Below are 19,960 nucleotides of genomic sequence, written 5' to 3' on the forward strand. Positions count from 1 at the left end.
GTGAGTGAAAGAGAAATATATAGCCTCTCAGTTCTCACCAAATTAGTAGTTCATTTAGGCAAGAGTGACGCTCAACCTTCGGGTATAGGATCAGTGTGTGTAATGGAGTGTGTGTGGAAAAAAAGCAGTGGCCCTAACTATAGTCCAACGGAGAGAGAGAGCCTTTTCACAGTCGTTTTGGCCCTTAGCGGCACACGCACAGTGACTTTCACACCTGCTTAGCCCAAACTGTATGCATGGTGCTCATGACAAGACACGTGAAACAGAGCGCCTGAGCACGTGAGGTGGAAGTGAGCAAAATGCCTTTTCAGAAATGATTAAATATGCGCAGAGGTTTTTAGCTGCTCAAAAGATAAGCCATCCGAACAAAGTCAAAGTTTTCTTTCAAAAGATGTGTACTATATCTTAAAATGTAGAACGTGAGAAACTTGACAAAATAATCATGAACGTAAAATGGCGAACGAACATAAGTTAAACATTGTCGCTTGTGACACTGTACAGGAAGCGAGACGTGAATAAAGAGAAGTGATCGCATACTATACATTCAGTTATTCCAATCCAGAGGCTAAGAGGGAGATAAAACTGTGGCCAGTAAGAACAAGAAATCGTCAGCCATTGCCTACCCAGCGCGCAGCGGCAGAGAATGAAAATCCGCTTGCGTCATAGGCCTTTTGAATAGCCTACCCCATTTACATGCTTCAAATGTAATAAGAGAAAAGTGAGAGCACGGCGGTAGGAAGAGAACGAGGGAGGGAGAGAGAGAGGAAAAAAGTTAGCATAGAGAGGCAAGACAGTACTGGCGACTGCTGCAGTCTCACTAATGTTTGCTATAAAAGTATTTTCCTCGAGTTTATTTCTCCCCTCCCTCATGTCATCATTATTTTGAAGATAAATTGTCTTCGCAAAGGAGAAACCTGAACACAACATGGAGCTCCTCTGCCTCGAGAAGGACACAGTCGTCAGAGCTCAGCAGGATCCAAATATTTTCTCCGATGACAGAGTATTGCAAAGTCTGCTAACTATTGAAGACAGGTTTCTGCCCCAGTGTCCATACTTTAAACACTTTCAGCAGGATATTAAGCCGTTTATGAGGCGGATGGTTTCCACTTGGATGTTGGAGGTTTGTGGGACTTTCCAAGACATTTATCGTGCTGTTCGTCTCTTGTCAAAGACACTGCTGTCTTGCTCTGTTGTCAAAGTGTGATATTACATAGGCATTACCTGCTAGTCTAGGGGTATTTGTTGCCAATTCTTTTAAATATGTGTAAAGTCTCTTCGTGCAACTTTTAAACCAAGGTGTGTCCCGTGAACTGCTTGGCTGGACATGTTGAGTAGCCTAGTCAGTTGGCTAAATATTGCAAAAACTCGACGTTTTGCACATAAACTGTTGTAAAATGAAAAGACCATTTGCAACTTGCTTAGCTGTAATTCACATGGTTCGTTTGTATTGCATTCTTAGTGCAATATTATGACCAAAGAAATTGACGCACTGAAGGAGAGACCGTGTGTATTTTTGTCTTAGCCTAACATTATCGATTAATATATGACATTCATTTTGTTGTTGTTATTTGGACTGAAGGCCTTTGGTTCTTGTAGTTAAATGCTAATTTACGCTAATACTGTAAGTCAGTAAAATTATTAGAAGGCACAGCGTCCACGAAGTTCCTGTAGGGTGCTAGCCCACAATTAAGCTATTCGCATTTCTAGAGATTTAAGTTCCATAACCGCTGTTGCATTCGTATATTTGCATCAAAAGTGATCTGGTTTTGTTGAACAGACACTGGGTTTCATTTTCATACCAAATTTGTGCATTTCTCTCTGTCTGAATAATTTTTAGCAATTTTTTTTAGATGAGTCGGCTATTGCAAACTGGTAACTGCTCGGCTATGACACGAAAGCTAAATCTATTTTCAAGGTTTATTCGGTTTAAACAGTTGTTTGCAATCTTCCCAATTGTCGGGAATGATAAAGTAATCGTACGGCAACAATGTCAGATGAAAAAATTATCTGTGCATAATTTATTTCTATTTTAAATTATTTTTTGAAAACGTGACGAACAAAGTAGCGTCCTTGTGGGGGTGGTGTTTTTTGCGTGGGTGTCATGGACTTCCTACAAAGAGTAATGAATGAATGAATTTTATTGACGACGCTAAACACACTATAGTCTTTCAACAACTTAAAATGATTATTTTACTTTTATACATTGCATTTGTGCGTAGCTATAACTCTGTATAATGCTCACAGAACATTTCTCTCCCCATAGGTTTGTGAAGAAGAGAGCCGCGAGGAAGAAGTCTTCCCTTTGGCAATTAACTATTTGGATAGATATTTAGCAGTGGTCCAGACGAAAAAGGGCTGTTTGCAGCTTCTTGGAGCTGTATGCCTGTTTCTTGCATCGAAATTAAAAGAGTCTCGACCATTAACTGCAGAAAAACTCTGCCTCTACACAGACAATTCAATCACATCACAAGAGCTCCTGGTAAGCGATGGGTTTCTTCAATTTCTAATTGAGACGTATCAATGAAATAATTCATAGTTCTTTTCCTCTCAAAACAGTCATTCAATTACCCCCTCACTTTGTGAAACATCATTGAACATCTGTGTTTCATTGGATGCCTGAGGCGGACTGGGGAAAATGTAGCCTGGAATGGAGTGTGCGCAACTGACTGCTGTGCTCTTGTCCGCCATCTAGTGGTCTAGTTTCCTAACTGGCGCAATGAACTGTGGGAGAAAGATTCCGCTCAAAGCCGAGGAGTTGAAATGAGTCAGCGCCTGTGATCTGGGCCTGCTCTACCCAAAACATTGTTGCTCTATAAGGTCATAGAACACTCATAATGAAACACATCAACGAGCGCTAAACGAAAAATATCTTTTCGCTGGAAAAGCCTAGTCTTTCAGAGACGTTTTTGATACCTTTAAACTTTGTTGCTAACGCTGTTATTTACACATTCAGTCGTCAAGGCCACTGTCTGCCAGCGAATGGCAACATTTTGATTTAGATTCCCGTCATCGATTAAAATAGCCAGTAGCATAAATGCATCCAGGTGTGATTCCAACAGTCTACATCAGATGACACCCCATCCACTCCACCCCAGCTCACAGCTTATTTCCCTCTGTTTCTCATTGCCTTTGCTCTTTCTCTCTCTCTCTCTCTCTCTCTCTATGCGTCTCTATTGCTTCAGACCTACTCTGGCTTTAGTTAGACGCTTGTGGCTTTCTTTCCCCTTGAGTGGGTGCCTCCAGTCAGTCATGCAGGCAGGCAAGGGTAAACTGCAGGGGGAATACCAGCTGCTGGAGACATCAGTCCCCTCGCAGCAGCCAAGCAAAGTGTGCTGCTCACCCGGCATCTGATAAACATTTCCTCTTTTGCTTCCGCATGAATGACTAAACAAATAAATATGTTGTTTTTTGTTGTTGGTATCTGAGGGGAGTGTGGAAGGGAAAGGGGGCGGCATCATGCATTCATTCATTCTGTGTTGCAAAATTGGCCTAACATGACTCATTGAGGGTAGACAGTGGTTTGAGTTCCACATCCTCTTTGCCCCCCCCCCCCCCTCCTTACCAGTGCGCTGGCACTCTGGTCACCAGCTGCCTGGACTCTATGTTGCATCACAGGGCATTTTGTTGAGAGACAGCAGTTGACAGTAGATAGCCGTACAGAAAGAGGCTATAGTGTGCAGATGGCTTTGAGAGCCTGTTCAGATGAACTGCTGCTTTTGGCACCAGCGGGGGAATTTGGTGGGGATTCCGCAGGGGTTGACTTCCTGACAGAGAGAGGGAGACAGAGAGACAAAAGAAAGAGGGAGAGAACATCACCCTGCTTTTGGCGCGTAAACGCCTACGTTTTACGGGCTTGCGGTAATCGGTCACACTTGAGCAGCACAGTGGTGCCATGGACCGGGCTGTCCCCAATGAGAGAATGGCTCCTGGGGCTGTCCCTGTCCTCGTACGACTTTCGGTACAAGAATGGGGTAGCTGGTAGAGGCTCGTGGCGCGAAACTCCTTTTTGGTTGACGTGTACAACAGCGCAGAGGAGAGAGAGGAAGAGAGAGAGAGAAAAAAAAAAGCAAGTGAGAAGGAAGCTGGAGATCAGCTGAATTGGGGTTTGCTCTTCCTCTTCTTGGAAAGGCCTCGTGCAGCACCTCGCCACCGCCACCAAAAAGGTGCAAATATTGCAATGCATGCCGCGAGAGTCTGCAGGAAGGAAGCTTGGTGAGCGTTGCACGGAGTCCTCTGGTTGGCTGAGGTCTGTGCATGGGGTGATGGCAGCCAATAAGTGCAGCTAGAGTGAGACGAGGGGGGCGGATCCAGCAATACAATTAAAAATGGAGGCTGCAGCTGTGTACCTTTGATACTTATCAGCCAACGGTTCCCGCAAAGTTTAGATAAAAAAGAAAAGAGTTGTGTACCATGTACGTATGTGTACATAGTGAAACTGTCATTTCAAATGATCTTTGTTGACCTTTTAAACTGATAGGCATATAAAATCATTTCCATGACCATGTCCATTACTTACAACTGTTAGAAATGGCCGATCTGCCAGTTGTCTGGTTGCTTATCCATTGTTCATGTGTCCTCTCGCTTCTCAGTAGAGCTCAGCGTAGGCCTGTATGAATTACAACATTTGGCTCTGGGATGTAAACAGGTGGTGCCTTGGAATTGTAGTCACTTGACCTGAGTGTTTTTTTTTTTCCTCCCTCCCGTCTGTCCCCCCCACCCCACCCCTTTAGGACTGGGAGTTGGTAGTGCTGGGGAAGTTGAAGTGGAACATGGCAGCTGTCACCCCACACGACTTCATCGAGCACATCTTATACAAGCTGCCCCTCCCCAAGGACAAGCTGTCGCTCATCCGGAAGCACGCACAAACCTTCATCGCTCTCTGCGCGACAGGTAGGACAGGAAATGTGCTTGACAGCTGCAGCTTTTGCAGAAACCCCACCCACCCCTCCCCTTTGTCTTTTCCTTTTTCGATATTTTTTCCACTTTTTTTTTTTGGTTTTCTATCCCCTCTCTCTCTTTCCCTTTCCTCCACTCTTTAGTTCCATCAGCTGCTGCAAGGCAGTTGTGCTCATTTTCCCATGGCATGACTCATGCAGTTCCTCGATCCGCTGACCTTATTCAGCTGGAGCCTCTGCATTCCCTCTGCATTCTCTACTTGCAGGCCAGGCGCCTTTCAGGAAAGAGCCCTTATATGTATATTCGGCGCCTAAGAATAACCTTGCTTTTCAAGCTTAAAACGGGTCGGGCCGCGTGAAGAAGGCTTTTGTTCACCATTGCCAAATGTTGTAGCCTTACCCCACCCCCCCACTTCATTGATTTGTAACAGAGTGGCTAAATTAAAATATGGGGCCATCTGTCATGAGAGACTGTATTGCTTCTGGCTCTGACAGAGGGGAAGTTGGTTTTGTGTTTGAAGTGGACTACCCCTCCACGATGCGATGAAGTGGACTCCCTCTCATGCGATGACGGCGCGCGAAAGGGAGTCTTCCTCTCCTCTGGAGCAGTGACTCAGGTGCAGCTGCTGCCACAGCCCCCGCTGTTTGTTGACAGATGGGCTTCCAGGTTTGATTGGTCGGGCCTGGCAACGCCACGGTCTTTTCCTTCCTGTCCTCGCCGCTCTCTCTCCATGTCTCCAAAATAAACGCGCGTTGGCCTTGCGGAACGATGGAGTCTGTCCGCCTCTTAGCCTCCCCCCCCCCCACACACACACACACACATGCACGCATGCCCTTCTCCCAAAATGCCCTCGTGCGGAGACACCTCTGCCCCCCTTGTGTGGGTTACACAGGGCCACAGATTCATCCAGCCATTTTTCAAGCTGTCTTCGGTGCTGTGCTGTGCAGTGCAGTGTGGGTGCTATTTATGCCACTTTAGCTGCCTTTGCCTTTTTAACATTTTTTTCCTCCTCTGGGTGTGTTTTCGTGGTCTCCCTCCCTTCGTAAGCCGACAGTTATATCTGAGCTCAAAACAACCACATGAAAACAGAGCGCGTTGGCGGCTCTGGAGTAATCTAAATGTTTGGGGTTTTATTTGCACTTGAAAATGTTGTTCTCATGACACAAGAGCTCGTCCTGTGTGCAGCTGGCCTTGTCTACAAAAAAAAAAAGGGAGAGAGAGAGAGCGCGAGAGGGAATGGGGCCCCGGTTACTCCCCGGGTGTTTATTCAAGGCTGTCTGTCGCATCCTTGTTTGTCCAAGAGCAGGAAGATTAAAAAAAAAACCTCAACAAAAGGCCAGGGACGGAACCTAAAGTCTGAAATGAAGCCCTCCCGCACTCGACTCAAAGCTAGTTTCCTCCCACATCTGGCAGATTGTTGCTCAGGTCGTTTGAGCCATAATGGAGGACCAAGGGGAGCAGTTTCTGGAACTTATAGCTCACTGAAGAGGAGGTGGAGGAGGAGGAAGCTGGTTCCTATTCCTCCCCTGTTTCTCTAATCACAGTTGGGCCATGCTGAGGGAAACCATACAGCCTGAGAGGAAAAGAGCAGAAAAAAAGAAGCAGCTTGCCAGTTAGCCTGAAACCTTAACCCATGTGAGAGTCAGGTTGAAAACCTTTAGTGTGTTTTTGAAGTCCAATGGACAACAGATGTGGCGTTGGGGAAGTCAGGAGAGAAGGCGTTCTTGTGATTGGGTGTTTGCTAGTGGGTTTGTGGTTGCTCTGAAACAGGTTGGTCACATTCCTCTCTCCCATTCATTTTCTCTCTCTTGTCCTCCTCTCGTGCTCTTCTTATCTTGTCTTCCATCATCTTTCCCCCTCTCCTCTCACGTCTTTCTTGTCACGCTTCCTTTCCTCGTTCCTCACGCTATTTTTTTTTTTTTAAACCCTTCCTTCCTTCTCTTCTGTAACATTATGCCACCCTCACCGTACCTCCGTTTTTCTATCCAGATTTCAGCTTCGCCATGTACCCGCCCTCCATGATTGCCACTGGCAGCGTGGGTGCTGCTGTCTGCGGCCTCCAGATGGACCGTGCCGAGCGGGCGCTGCACGGCGACAACCTGTCCGAGCTGCTGGCCAAGATCACTAACACGGAGGTGGTAAGTACCCCCCTCGTCGCCTCCCTTGTGTGTTCTTAAACCAAAAAAGACACATCACCACAATGAGATCTGCACCCACTCTGGTGCAGCGACATTGGCTCCGATGGCTGTGGCATGGGTTTCTAAGCTGCGGCAAGACAGAGGTTCTGTATTACAGTCTGGGGCAATATGGTCCACAGCAAATAAGTCACTGTGTTCTAAAAACACTGTTGTCATTGTGGTGTAGATGGTACTGTAGCTTCAGGCTGTGGTACAGATTGAAAAAAGCTGTACAAGGTTTGGCTGTGAAGACAAAGACACAATCAAGCTGTCTGCAGACAACTGTAGTCTGCTGACACCAGTGGTGTAGAGAGGCGTTGGCATCATCATGAGGATGAGGATTTTATTGGACACAAAATAAATGCCATGATTCAAAATGGCAACCCCTCCCCTAGCTCTTTACCTTTTTTTTCTGGGGCTGTGGGTTGGTGGGGGGATTGGGTTTGGGGTAGTGGTGGCAGGGGATTGGGGGAGTAGTTTGGAGAAGCTTCCAGAAAACAGTTCCCTGCGACTCCAGTAGTTGCACATTGAAACTATTTCAGTTCCATGAAAAGAGAGCCTGTGGGTTCTGGCGAGGGATCCAGACTGCTGCTATAAAGAGGCGCGGCGAGGGAACGTCTTCTCAGAAGCCGGGGCCTGCATTCTTGTGGCGGGACGCAAGACATCCCCCTCGCATGCGTCCCTACCGCGGCTCACATCTCCACGGCGATCGTGTTTTGAATGCCTAATGCAGGACGTCCCGCTTTAGGAAGAAGGTACAGGAAGACATTTAACACCTCCCTCAACCCCAACATGCCCCCCCCCCCCCCCCCCCCCCCCCACACACCCTTTCTAGCTTTTCAGTTGTTGTTTTTTTATTATTATTCAAGGCCCCCCGTTAAACCTCAGCTTTACACAAACACCAGAGCTGAACTGGAGACGGAGATGTGCTTATCTTCTCAGGGTTTTGCTTCCGTCTCTGGTGATCAGGGGTCAGTCCGCCCAGCGCGGCAGTCTGAAGAGGTTTCAGGTTGCAAGCGCTTCAACTTTTCCTCCCCTCACCCCCCTCTCGTCTCTTGTTTTACCACCACCACCAGCACCCCACCCCCCACCCCCACCCCAGACAACCCCCAAGAAAAAGGGAACAACCTGCTCCCAATGGTGCCTTAGTTATGGTGTCGTTATGGCAACACCGGCCATGGGCAGCCGTCACAACAGGCGCCCCAACTGCGGCCCATCGGGTTTTAATTAGCCGTACGTCTGAGTGGAATGTTGGCCTCTCAGAGAGTGGTGTGTGTGTGTGTGTGTGTGTGTGTGTGTGTGTGTGTGTGTGTGTGGTGTGTGTGTGTGTGTGTGTGTGTGTGTGTTCGTGCATTCTTCAGGGCCCCCATGGCTCTCTCTGGCAGACCTCCCACACACTCCCAGCAGCGTCTGTCTCTCCAGACCTCAGAGAAAGGGAGAGAGGAAGAAAGGAAAGGAAAGAGAGGAGAGAAAACTGATCCTGAGTGAGTGAGTGAGGCAGTGGCAGAGAGAGAGAGAGAGAGAGGGGGACAAAGACAGACGGAGGGGAGAGACACGATGAGAGAGGGAAACTGGGGGAAGTGCCAAATGATCCGGAGACCAAAGAGAATATCAGAGTAGGGAGAGAGAATTGATCCAAAGCGTGTGGGGTTTCGAGGGGCCTGCAGTGGGCTAAGGTAGCCAGCAGGGGCCCTCGTAACACTAATACCACATTTACAGGCTGCTGAGGTCATAGTGCCTTGATCGTGGGAAACTTGTCTGGCAGAGGAAAATAAATTGTGCAATTGCAAGGACCATAGTGATTTGCATGTTCTTATTACCACAGCAGATCTTGTTCTGAAGATGAGTCAAGATTCTATGTATACAGTCAATCTGCCCTAGGGTGCGTTCATAAATTCAGTCTGCCACTTCGAAAATGGCAAAAACAATGCATTCCATCTCTCCACAAATTAACAAATGATGGTTTACGGATCAAAATAGACAGAACACAAACAGCTGTGTTGAAATTGGGTTTATGTGGAATTCAAGAGTTTGCCGATAATGAGGATGATGAACACTATTTAAGTGATTTTGTTGAATGACTAATTATCGCCTGTAATTCACAGATAAGTCTGTAGCAGTTGAACTATTACACCCTGTCGCTCTGTGTCTTCAGCAGAGTGCGCTCTGAACAGAGTTTGACATTCCCAAAAAAACGAATGACAGTTCCAATGGCACTCTGAATTTACGAACGGTTTCAAAGTGCCAGAGTATGCTCCGAGCACTCTGACTGACAGTTGATGAACACATCCCTAGAGCAAAGTGTTTTTACATTTTTGATTTGATTGTGACTGGTTTGACATCTGATATCCAGATAGGAAAGTTAAAGAAGATTCCGTGCATTTGTTTGCATTCGTACATGTCTTGGGTAAATTCTGTCTAATGAAGTGTGCTTTCTTTCTTTCTTTCTTTCTTTCATTCTTTCTTTCTCTCTCTGTCTTTTTTTCTCTTCCTCCCTCCCTTTCTCAGGACTGTCTGAAGTCATGTCAGGAACAGATAGAGCAGCTGTTGCGCAGCAGCCTGCGGGAGAGCCAGGAGAGGCAGCAGCGTCTGCAGCAGGAGGCCCTCAACCGGGCAGCCAGCAAAGGCGTGGACCCAGCGACCCAGAGTCAGTCCAGCACGCCCACAGACGTCCGCGACATCAACCTCTGAGCCCCCACCCCTCCCTCTTTACTGCCCTGTCTCCTCCCATCCAGCGTGGCGATCCAGCAGCTGGAGTTGTATTTTCTCACATAAATAAGAAAATAGCTTTAATTTAGGTTATTTTATTTTATTTTTTTAAAAACCCGCATATTAAGCCTGTGACTCACTATAGCAGTACAAGTAATCAGAATATCATTTTGATTAGACATCAATTTCGCATATACGTATATCTATTTTTTGAATGAAATCTGAAGACTTGATTGCACCTCAGGTGAACAGACAGGAAAGCTACCGACGGCATACTTGAAATTACATGGAAACTGTATGAAAAGAGTCAAATATTAAATATGTATAGCAACAAAAGAAAACAGGGGCAAACATTGGTGGGGCTTCCAATGGTAAAAGATTTTATTTCATTTCCATAATGTATTGTGAAAATAAAATGTATTATTATTATTATTATTAATAATATTATTATTATTAGCTCTACGATATATTCTGAAGTAATGTGATGCATGCATTCAGCTATGCAAATTCCTTTGAGCAACATTTATGAGCAGGCGTATACAGGAAAAACCGCTCACTCAGCTGCAGAGCTGGCTCTTATTTAAGCTGTTTAGTGCTGGACAGGGGAGGGCTGGGCCCTCACAGCTAGAGGGGGATAGAGAGCAAGTCTGAAAGAAAGAGGAGCGGGAGGCTAAAAGGAGGAGAGAAGTGAGGTGGTGAGTGTTGAGTAGTGGAGGAAGGTGAATGAGCATCTAAACAGCCTTACGTTAGGATTAAAATAATCAACTCAATCTATTGGTTATATGTACGATTGGTTGACTATGAGCTATTTTTGACCTTTTTTTTTCCTTCCTCTGTGTAGTCGTACATCAAACATTGTAGTGCCCATCACTTTGGTGTTATACACAGAGGATATATGCAGTTCGTACAGCTCTGATAATGCTTTTAAAATGAAGGCCTATGCTAGGTTGGATGAGGGAATGGGCAGGTGACTGCACAGGTTCATGAGTGGAACTGAGGATTGTGCCAGGGCAGGGCTTTGAAGAAGCTTGGAATTCTGGGTTCTGGGCATCAGAACTATGAACTTGAAGAGATGATTGACAGGGTGTGAGCATGTAAGAGCAAGGCGTTCAGCCGAAGGACTGAGAACGTTTTTTTTCTTCATGATGATGAGGAGGAGAAGGAGGAAGGAGGGTTCACTTCCAGTCCTCATTAGTTATATAATGCTTGCATTTTTTGTATCTCATTGTGTTTCAGAGTGCAGACAGTTATCCTGAATACCAGTAATCGATAGCTGTGCGCTAGCTCATGCATAGTTGGGCTGCTGTTTTTCTAGTTTCTGTTTGTGGCAGTGATTACGAGGGAACCATAATAAGTGTGCTGGATCATTTATTCCCTAGTTTTCTTCATGTTTTCAGTCACAGGCCAAATGCGGAAAATGTATCAACACGAATGCACTTTTAAACAACAAAAAAAGAAAAAAAAAAAACACATTCCCCGAGGGGCCAAGGAATAGTTGAGTTTAAAAAATGTTTTGAAGGGGTGTTTGTTTTTTATATTGTCATTATTCTTTCTTTCTTTTAAATTATGCTCTTTTTCTGGGCTGGTATCCCACCTAAGGCATTCCCAGTGAGGGTAAACCACAGCATAGGTGATATTCAAATTCTAGACCAAAATCAATTATAGAACAAGCTTTCTTTGCGATTTATGTTTGTGTTGCGCATTGTTCATTGTTAAAAGTGTTTATTGACTTGAATGTTAGTTTTTGCCTGCTTCAAAGCAGATTTGACTCGACCAATTGTTGGCTATTTTCCCTCTCCTTTTTTCCTTTCTTCCTCTGAAATTGAGACTTTGTCTACCAGAAAAAAAATCCCTTTATTTGAACTATGTGGTAAAGTGATTGCATGCACTGCGTTACCTTTTCTAGGTGCGTTTTGTAATGTTGAGTAATACAAGGAAGGAAAATCTAAATACAGCTAGCTGCCATTGCTTATAAAGAACCAACGCATTTGAGTTGTGTTCACACTGCTAGCTCAGGTTGTGTCTTCCATACAAAAGGGGCATGCTTATATTTTTGTTTGTGTGTGTGTGTGCATGCATGTATATGCGTGTGTGTGTGTGTGTGTGTGATTGTGTGTAGTTCTTCTGGACATGTCAGTGTGTGTTGGTATGCTCATGCAGTTGAGCCCTACCACATGATCAGCTGTAGTGTCTTTACTTTGCTTTGCTGAAGACCAAAGGCTATGAGTGAAAAGTGTCTTGCTCTTTCTTTCTCCTTTGTATTGCTCTGAATTGATACTCTGTATTTTTTATTGTATTTAATTTTCCTTCCTACGCTGCTAAAACTGAAAAGCTATTCTTTGTCCAATAACACACACATACACTCACACAGACACCCACATGCACTTACACATATACACCGGCATTTAACACAGGTAGACCTAAATATGCCCACATACTCAGACACATAACATTTCCTACCTGTAATATTTCACTTTTGTGTGCTGCTATTTTATACATATATGTATATAGTTTTTTGTTTGTTTCTTTAGCTTTTATGGTTGCTGTCAGAGGAAACAGAGAAGGTTTAAGGGTGCGGAGCAGACCTTGACTGGAAGTGCTTTGCTCACGTAGCTTATTGGAAAGAAGCGTGTTTCTTTTCTGCTCCCGCTGTTCCCTGCAGTCGTTTGTCCTTCTTCCCTTCTGTCCTCACTGTGTCCTAGCGAGTGAAACAGTCACTGCCACAGGTCACATGGACAGAAAAACAAAACAAAAAAACAAAACAACGTCAGACAGAAGCGTAGAAATGCTTAGAGGCTCTCTGTCGCCGCCATACCTCACAAATCTCAGTCTATTTGTTTCTTTGTTTTTTTGTGTTTTTATTTTTTTATTTTGCTGAGAGCAGGGACTGTTGGGAAGCCTCCATTTCCCAGGTATTGTTTTAGTTAGAGAGCAAGAATCACCCACAATGCTTCTAATAAGGTTTGAGACAAGAGTCGCTGTGGGTAGAGGGATCAGCACTGTCACCCCCTACTCCACAAATCCTGTACTGGCGGCAGGGTCTTTCCAGTTGTCCTGTCTATAGGTGCTAAGTGTGAGTCTGGGGCAACAGAAATCATATTATATTTTTTTATTTTGGATTTTTTTTCCTTAGTAATTGGTTTCAGAGAACAGTGTGGGTTTCACCCTGCCCCCACCCCACCCCACCACCACTGTAAACATCGTGTACCTCAATAGTGTATGTTCTCTAAATAAAAAAATTCCAAAAATCCAAAGTTATCTGTGTGGTAGTGTGTGGTCTGTACATGTAATTGTATTCAACATGCTTTAGCTTGGGTATGGCAGTAGGAGACTTGTATGAGCTTGGGTATGGCAGTAGGAGACTTGTATGAGCTTGGGTATGGCAGTAGGAGACTTGTATGTGCTTTGAAGGTGATGTGACCACAGATTGGCACATTTTCTTAACAGTCCTTTACACAGTCACATCAAGATATTTTTCTAAACAGAGTTATTTGCTCCAGACCATGGACATTTTCATTTTCACCAGACCTGGGTCCAGGCCTTGTGCTTACCTCAGATTATCTAAAGTTTGCGGATGGGCTCATGACGGTGACATCAAACTTGTAAACCTAGGAGGAAGTATTTGAAGGAAAGGAGTCAAGGATACCAAAAGAAAGAGAGGGATTCTATGGCTGGCCACAGAAGATGACAGGAGGATATTTTGTTTTAAATTTGATGTGATCTTGCATGTTTTAAATAGCATTTTGGCCGTTATTTTGTGTCTCATGACTCTTCACTGTCGATTTTAAAATGAAGGCTGGGGATACAATGTTTTTTAAAAACCCAGGGTTTTTGTTAGATGGATGGATGGACAACATGTTTGGTGGTGATTATTACTGTGCATGCAAAAACAATGCACTGTACTGTTATACTTCTTCTTTGTAGGTTTTTCTGAGATTAATTCAGCTCAAACTGCCTAACGCGGAAACTTCATTCAAACTTTTAAAGGCACTTGTGCTATGTATTTTTCCTTTTTCTGATCTTCAAACTTTTTATATATTAAAGAAAAACTAATACAATGTATCCTATAGACTTGCATTGGGCGATTGTGACATCATAATAGGGTCATTAAACTGGCTTGCACCTGTGATTCACTGACACCTGTGTCAATATTAAGGCTCCCTTTTTCTCTGTCCTTGTCAATACAGGCCTTACTGTATAACTACCATACCATAAAAAAAAACATGGCTTTCTTAGCAACCAGCGTAGTCACTACTTGAATTACCATAGCAACCACCATGAGTACCCTAGCAACACCCTAGCGACCACAATCATAATGGCAACCCTAGCAATCAATATGACTACCCTTCCAACCAGCTTAGCAACCGCTTCAATACCATAGCAACCACCATGACTATCCTAGCAAAACCCTAGGAATCTCATTAGTTACACTAGCAACATCCCAGCAACCACTACCATAATGCCAACCTAGCAACCACCATGACTACCCTAGCAAGACCCTAACAACAACCTCAATCACCTTAGAAAAATCCTAACAACCACTGCCATAATGACTACCTATCTTTCTTCTTACCTTCCCAGGCTTACACTCTATACCAGGGGTCACCAACCCGTCGATCGCGATCGACGTGTCGATCTCGAAGACCTTCCCTGTCGATCTCCAAAATTATTATTTTTTAAATACAGAAAAAATTAAAATAAAAATTTGAACATTTTCTGAAGTGTCTTCTGAAATGTTTTCTTACGGACTTCGGAAGACCAAAGTCAGAAAAGATCTCCGCCTGATTCATGAACGCCAGCTATTTAAATCCGAGGATGTCCGTAGAGTTGATGTGAACGTAATCACCAACGATTTCTCACAAATGGAGCCCTTCCCACTAAATGCCCCTTCTAAAGCAGCTTGCACACTGCCCCGACAAACGCCAACATTCTCCAACAAACGCCAACAAACACCAACAGTTGGGTCAGCGTGCGGCAGTGGTCATTGTCGGGTACTGTCGGATTGGGTAAAGTTGCAGAATGTCTGCCCAATGTAGAGAGATTTCCAACATTCTGACAGCTCGTCTGCCGGCTCGCAACTAGGCTCAACTCGCGTGCATAACATCCTCGAGCTCTCTTGGATGTCATTGTTATGTTGGTTATCGGCCAGTTTGTTAAAAAAAACGATATCATAAGTCTATTTATAGATTAGCTTACCCAAACGAACGGTTTTCCAGGCAGATATTTGTCTATTTTAACTTCTACGACTCGTTTTACACTGCAACGTGTTTCTAAATATTAATGTTAAAGGTGACACGTTACATGAGTACGTTTGCGCTTATGTTAGTTATCGGCCACTCCCACTTCATTCCAATTACCGCGTTGGTTTTCGAAATATTAATATGCACGCATACTGTCGTACTGTCGTCGTAAAATAGGCTGTGGAAATATTTAGGCACCCTAATCATTTTCATGATTTGAATACCTGTAACTACTCAATCCTGAATAATTGCAACACATAATTAGTCTGATTAGCTTGTTAAGCCTTCAATTCCATAGAAAGGTGCATTCAATCATTAGAAAAACTATCTAAGGTAGCCAATTGCAAGATGTGCTTCTCCTTGATTCTCCTCTGAAGAGTGGAAACATGGGGGCCTCAAAACAACTGTCAAATGATCTGAAAACAAAGATTGTCAGTGTTGTGTTGTAACTTCAGTTGATTAAAAAAAAGCAGTTCATATCCAGCCTGCTCATTGCAAATGTGTTTTTTCTTGTTCATATTGTGTGCGGTTAACAAATATTTTCCTTTTTATGTTGCACTGAAATTAAATGATTTGTGTTCTTGGCCACATCAATTTGAAAGCTGGACCAAAGTGTTTAATTTCATTCAATTACAATTAGGCTAAATAAAAAGTTAAGTTGTAAGTACAGTCTGGAGTCTGGACAGTCTTTTTTTTCTCAACGCCTCAATAGGTAGATCTTGCCTGTCACCAAGGCAGAGGTTGTGATCTTTGGCCAAAAAAGGTTGGTGACCACTGCTCTATACTGTCTCTGTCTTTTGTTCTGTTTATCTTTCCTTCAGGTTATGCAAATCTAGTTTGGAAGTAGAATTCCAGCTCATCTTTGGCTTGTCTCAAAAAGGGGTCCTTGGCACAATGCTATCCTCTTCTGGTTAATAGAAAAATCTTCATAATGTCTCTCTGTCTCACCACAAGAGGGCAGCATGTTCCTCCAGAGCTTGCATTTCATTTGGTATGCGATGACGTCACATCGACCATAGCCATGCAGTAGGAGTTAGATCTTTCAGTGGCATGTGTCGCTACACGATGGTAGTCCTTTGGGGGATAGTAGTCCCTCACATTGCGCATGCGTCATTTTGCGACAGATCCGTTTTCAATCATGGAGAAAAGCGACGAAAGCCAGTTTTTTGAAAACATGACCATTTATTTAAAAACAAAGAAGATGTTGTCACAGTGGACAAAACAGATGAGGTGGAGGATCAAAAAGTCTCTCCCCAGTTTCGTTTCATATGTTGACGTAGAGCCTTAACGATTTAGCCGTTTACAACATAATTAAATATAACATTAAATATACCCACATTATGCGTTAAGACAAGCCCCATATGTTGATGTTTAAACCGTTTACAACATTATTAAATATTACGTTAAATAAACCTACATTATGCGTTAAGACAAGCCAGATATGTTGATGTTGAGCTGTAAACCGTTTTGTTGTCTGAGCATGCGCAATGTGAGGGACTACAAACCCCAAAGGACTACCATCGTGTAGCGACACTGTCATGGTAAAAGGTGTCCGGGCACCAGAAGGGGTCCGGGCGACGTCATAATGGCTTTCGAACGACTCTTGAGTGACAGTTGCTATACCAACGCTAGCATTACGTAACCCGGACAGTACGTTACCCGGACCCCTTTTGGCTATCAGTCAGTGAGTCTCAAGAGTCGTTCGAAAGCCATCAGCTACTTTTTAATCGCTTAATATTGTGCCTAAACGGACACTACGTAACCCAGGCGCCTTTTGGCTATCAGTCAGTGAGTCTCAAGAGTCGTTCGAAAGACATCAGCTACTTTTTAGTCGCTTAAGATTGTTGCACAACGGGGGAATTGCTAATCGCTAACGAGATGCTAGTGGCTAAACCTATGTGCTTACTTACAGGAGACTGGCAGCCAATATTAAGCGACTAAAAAGCAGCTGATGGCTTTCGAACAACTCTTGACTATCTGACTGATAGCCAAAAAGTGTCTGGGTTACAGTGTCCTTTTAGGCACAATATTAATAGACTAGGGCAGGGGTTTTCAACCGGGGGTCCGCGGCCCCCTGGTGGTCCACGGCGGCATTGCAGGGGGTCCGTGACATGGGCCTATGTTGATCAGTTCACCATTGACTTTTTAAATTTTTATAAATATACCTGGGCCCGTAGACATATTTATGTCAATCTAAATAGTCTGAATAGCCAAGTCGCATTGCCAAAGATACTGATGTAGATCCATATTCAGCGAAGAAATTACACTGACAAGGGCTATAGGCGGAATATATGTGCGGGGGGAGGGGGCGTGGCGGCAGCGGTTAGTGATGTACCCTGATAATTTCACATATTTAAGTGTTATAGGCAGAATATGTGCGCGGGGGAAGGGGGCGTGGCGGCGGCGGCGGTTACAAACATGAAAAAGAAGGGTGCAGGACTGTAAACTGTCTTGGGAATCACTGGCACATCAGTGGGCCGCGGATTACTTTCTAGTCAGAATGGTGGTCCCTGGGACAAAACCAGTTGAAAACCCCTGGACTAGCCTGTAGTTTTAGCTACACCTGCCTTGCAGATATCCTGTAGCAAATTTCAACAGGTTTCGCCGCTAGCATCTCGTTAGCGATTAGCAATTACTTCGTTGTGCTCTACAGTTAAAGGTGCTGCAAACAATTCCCTGTTTTGTGAAAATGTAATTATGGGTGCCGTCAGATATGTCTAATAATCACAACACATTAAGAACTTTCTTAGAGCAACACAACAAAGGAATTGCTAATCGCTAACAAGATGCTAGCGCGGACCTGAAATTTGATTACTTTGATACTATAACAAACTAGCGAGTCAACAACTTTCCTAACACAGTCAAACATCAAGCACATGGTTGTTTTGCTTGGTTTATGGCAGGTCAAATACAGGCAAGCTGGTCTCAGGTAGAGAAGTATAATGGGAGATTCTCTGGGGTAAATTGCGTTATTGAGGTATTTAATGCAGCGCAAGTCTGTCACTTCCAAAAAAGTGTCTGGTGACGTAATGCTAGCGTTGGTATAGCAACTGTCACTCAAGAGTCGTTCGAAAGCCAATATTACATCACCCGGACCCCTTTTGGCACCCGGACACCTTTTGCCATGACATAGCCCTATATTATAGTCGGAATGTTCTCAAAGACATGAAAGGGTTAGTCACGTTATTAAAAATCACGTTATTAAATTAAATTATTAAATTATGTCTGTAAATGGCGAACATCATTAGCGTGACCTGTGTTCAGTCAAGACGTGCTGCTTATTCTGAGCCTTAGGCACACACACCTTTCAAAGAACTTATTAAGAACTTGGTGGAGGTACTGTTGCAGAATGTAGATGTGTCCATTCTATTCCACGAACCGGCGGGGCTACTGGCAGCTCCGTGTGTCAGTCAATCAGCCCAGTACACTGTCAGATTGTGAGGAAACCAATCACACCAGTAAAACCTCTACAAGTAAAAGCCAGTAAGTCATTTATCACACCACTTGTTCAACAAGCACAAGCTTGTAACATGAAAAATGACATTTCTCCAGCTTTGTCCAAAAGCTCAAACTTGAGCTTGTTAGCAATCATTAGTTAGTAGCTTAACCAGCGTGCTGATTAAAAAGAGGCTGATTTTGGACAAAGCACACTCCTCTTTTTCCTCCTCTCTGTTTCCTCCTCTCTCCCCTCTCATCTGGGATTCGTTCTTAACTTTGAACAGAATTTAAGAACGCTAAATAGCAGTCCTAAATCGGCCAGATTTGAGTGCGCCCATGTTCTTAAGGGCTGAATTTGTGACATATCGTTGGTGATTGCGTTCACATCAATTCTACAGACATCCTCGGATTTAAATAATTATAATAATAATAATAAATATGAGAATATTTGTATCATTAACAATTACGTTTCATATTTATAGTCATGATTCTACGAGGCATCGGGATGTCCTAAAATAAATAAAAGCACTACACGAACACTGCAAATGTAGGTGAATAAATACATAAGCACTAAACTCAATCGCGTGGATATAGCCATAGTGGAATAGAATGGACACATCTACATTCTGCGACAGTACCTCCACCTCTGCACCGGTGAAGTTAGATCTGCGTTTACTGACCTGTGCACAACCGGTGTTTGCTTTCCGCTTTGACATGACTGTCGATTGTGTTGCTTTGGAGTTGCTCTCGCGTGGATTCTGTCGATTCTGACTGCACACGTCACTACGGTTGCGTGCCCTTATAAGGAGCTGGCGGGGCATGTATGTATGCAAATCAAGGGCCGTGTCTACTACCGCGCACTTGTGCACTTCAAACACTGACTTTCAGTGCTTAGGGCGTTCACACTGACAGAACCAGGAGATTTCAGGGCACTGAAAGTACCCGGATGGCGTACTGCAAACGGTAAAAAAAATGCAGTGTGAAACGATGGACACTACTCGCCCTAAACAGGTGCCATCTTGGCTACATGGCGGAGGAGGAGGAGCCCTTTCGGCAGCTTTTCAGTTTGGAAAGTTGGCTGACTGATGCCTCACAAATCACTTCAACCTTTATTGCTGGTTACAATAACTGTGTTATCTGATAGTACAGTGTCTATTTCTCGGTAACTTTTGAAAAATCTAAGCGAGAAAACGCTAAAAGGTGTACATTTACATACAAAACACGACCGTCAGCGGAGTTTGGTCCGCCATCTTTGTTTAAAATTTCCAGTTGGCCGGAGGAAGCTGGCGCACAGATTTATGGGTAAAAGGCACGCACATTTGCGTCCGTCAGTGTTCCATTTGAGACAACACTAATCAGCGACAGAACGCACTACAGATGTAAGTGCTTAGTGTGCACTACGCACTGTATTGCAGTGTACTTCGTAAAGTGCGCCGTAGTAGACATGGCCAACATGTACAAGAATGCGCGTTCAATTTAAGAATCCTCATTCGGGGGAGC

The 19,960-nt window shown here is 44.1% G+C and overlaps 1 protein-coding gene across 1 annotated transcript; it reads left to right on the forward strand.

Moving 5' to 3' along the window:
* The first annotated feature begins 542 nt into the window (after positions 1 to 542).
* ccnd2b (cyclin D2, b) lies at positions 543 to 13,036 on the forward strand. Its single transcript, XM_012823551.3, has 5 exons — positions 543 to 1,120; positions 2,264 to 2,479; positions 4,731 to 4,890; positions 6,886 to 7,034; positions 9,582 to 13,036. The coding sequence occupies exons 1-5, from the start codon at positions 926 to 928 to the stop codon at positions 9,762 to 9,764; spliced, it is 903 nt and encodes a 300-aa protein (XP_012679005.1). The 5' UTR covers positions 543 to 925; the 3' UTR covers positions 9,765 to 13,036.
* The last annotated feature ends 6,924 nt before the right edge of the window (positions 13,037 to 19,960 follow it).

This window comes from Clupea harengus, chromosome 16 (assembly GCF_900700415.2).
Source record: "Clupea harengus chromosome 16, Ch_v2.0.2, whole genome shotgun sequence".
Classification (NCBI taxonomy): Eukaryota; Metazoa; Chordata; class Actinopteri; order Clupeiformes; family Clupeidae; genus Clupea; species Clupea harengus.

Excerpts from the sequence above, each read along its gene's own strand:
- ccnd2b (XM_012823551.3), top strand. The coding sequence starts at position 926 with ATGGAGCTCCTCTGCCTCGAGAAGGACACAGTCGTCAGAGCTCAGCAG. Across the intron at positions 2,480-4,730 it reads TCACATCACAAGAGCTCCTG|GACTGGGAGTTGGTAGTGCT; the intron begins GTAAGCGATGGG and ends CCACCCCTTTAG. Across the intron at positions 4,891-6,885 it reads CATCGCTCTCTGCGCGACAG|ATTTCAGCTTCGCCATGTAC; the intron begins GTAGGACAGGAA and ends TTTTCTATCCAG.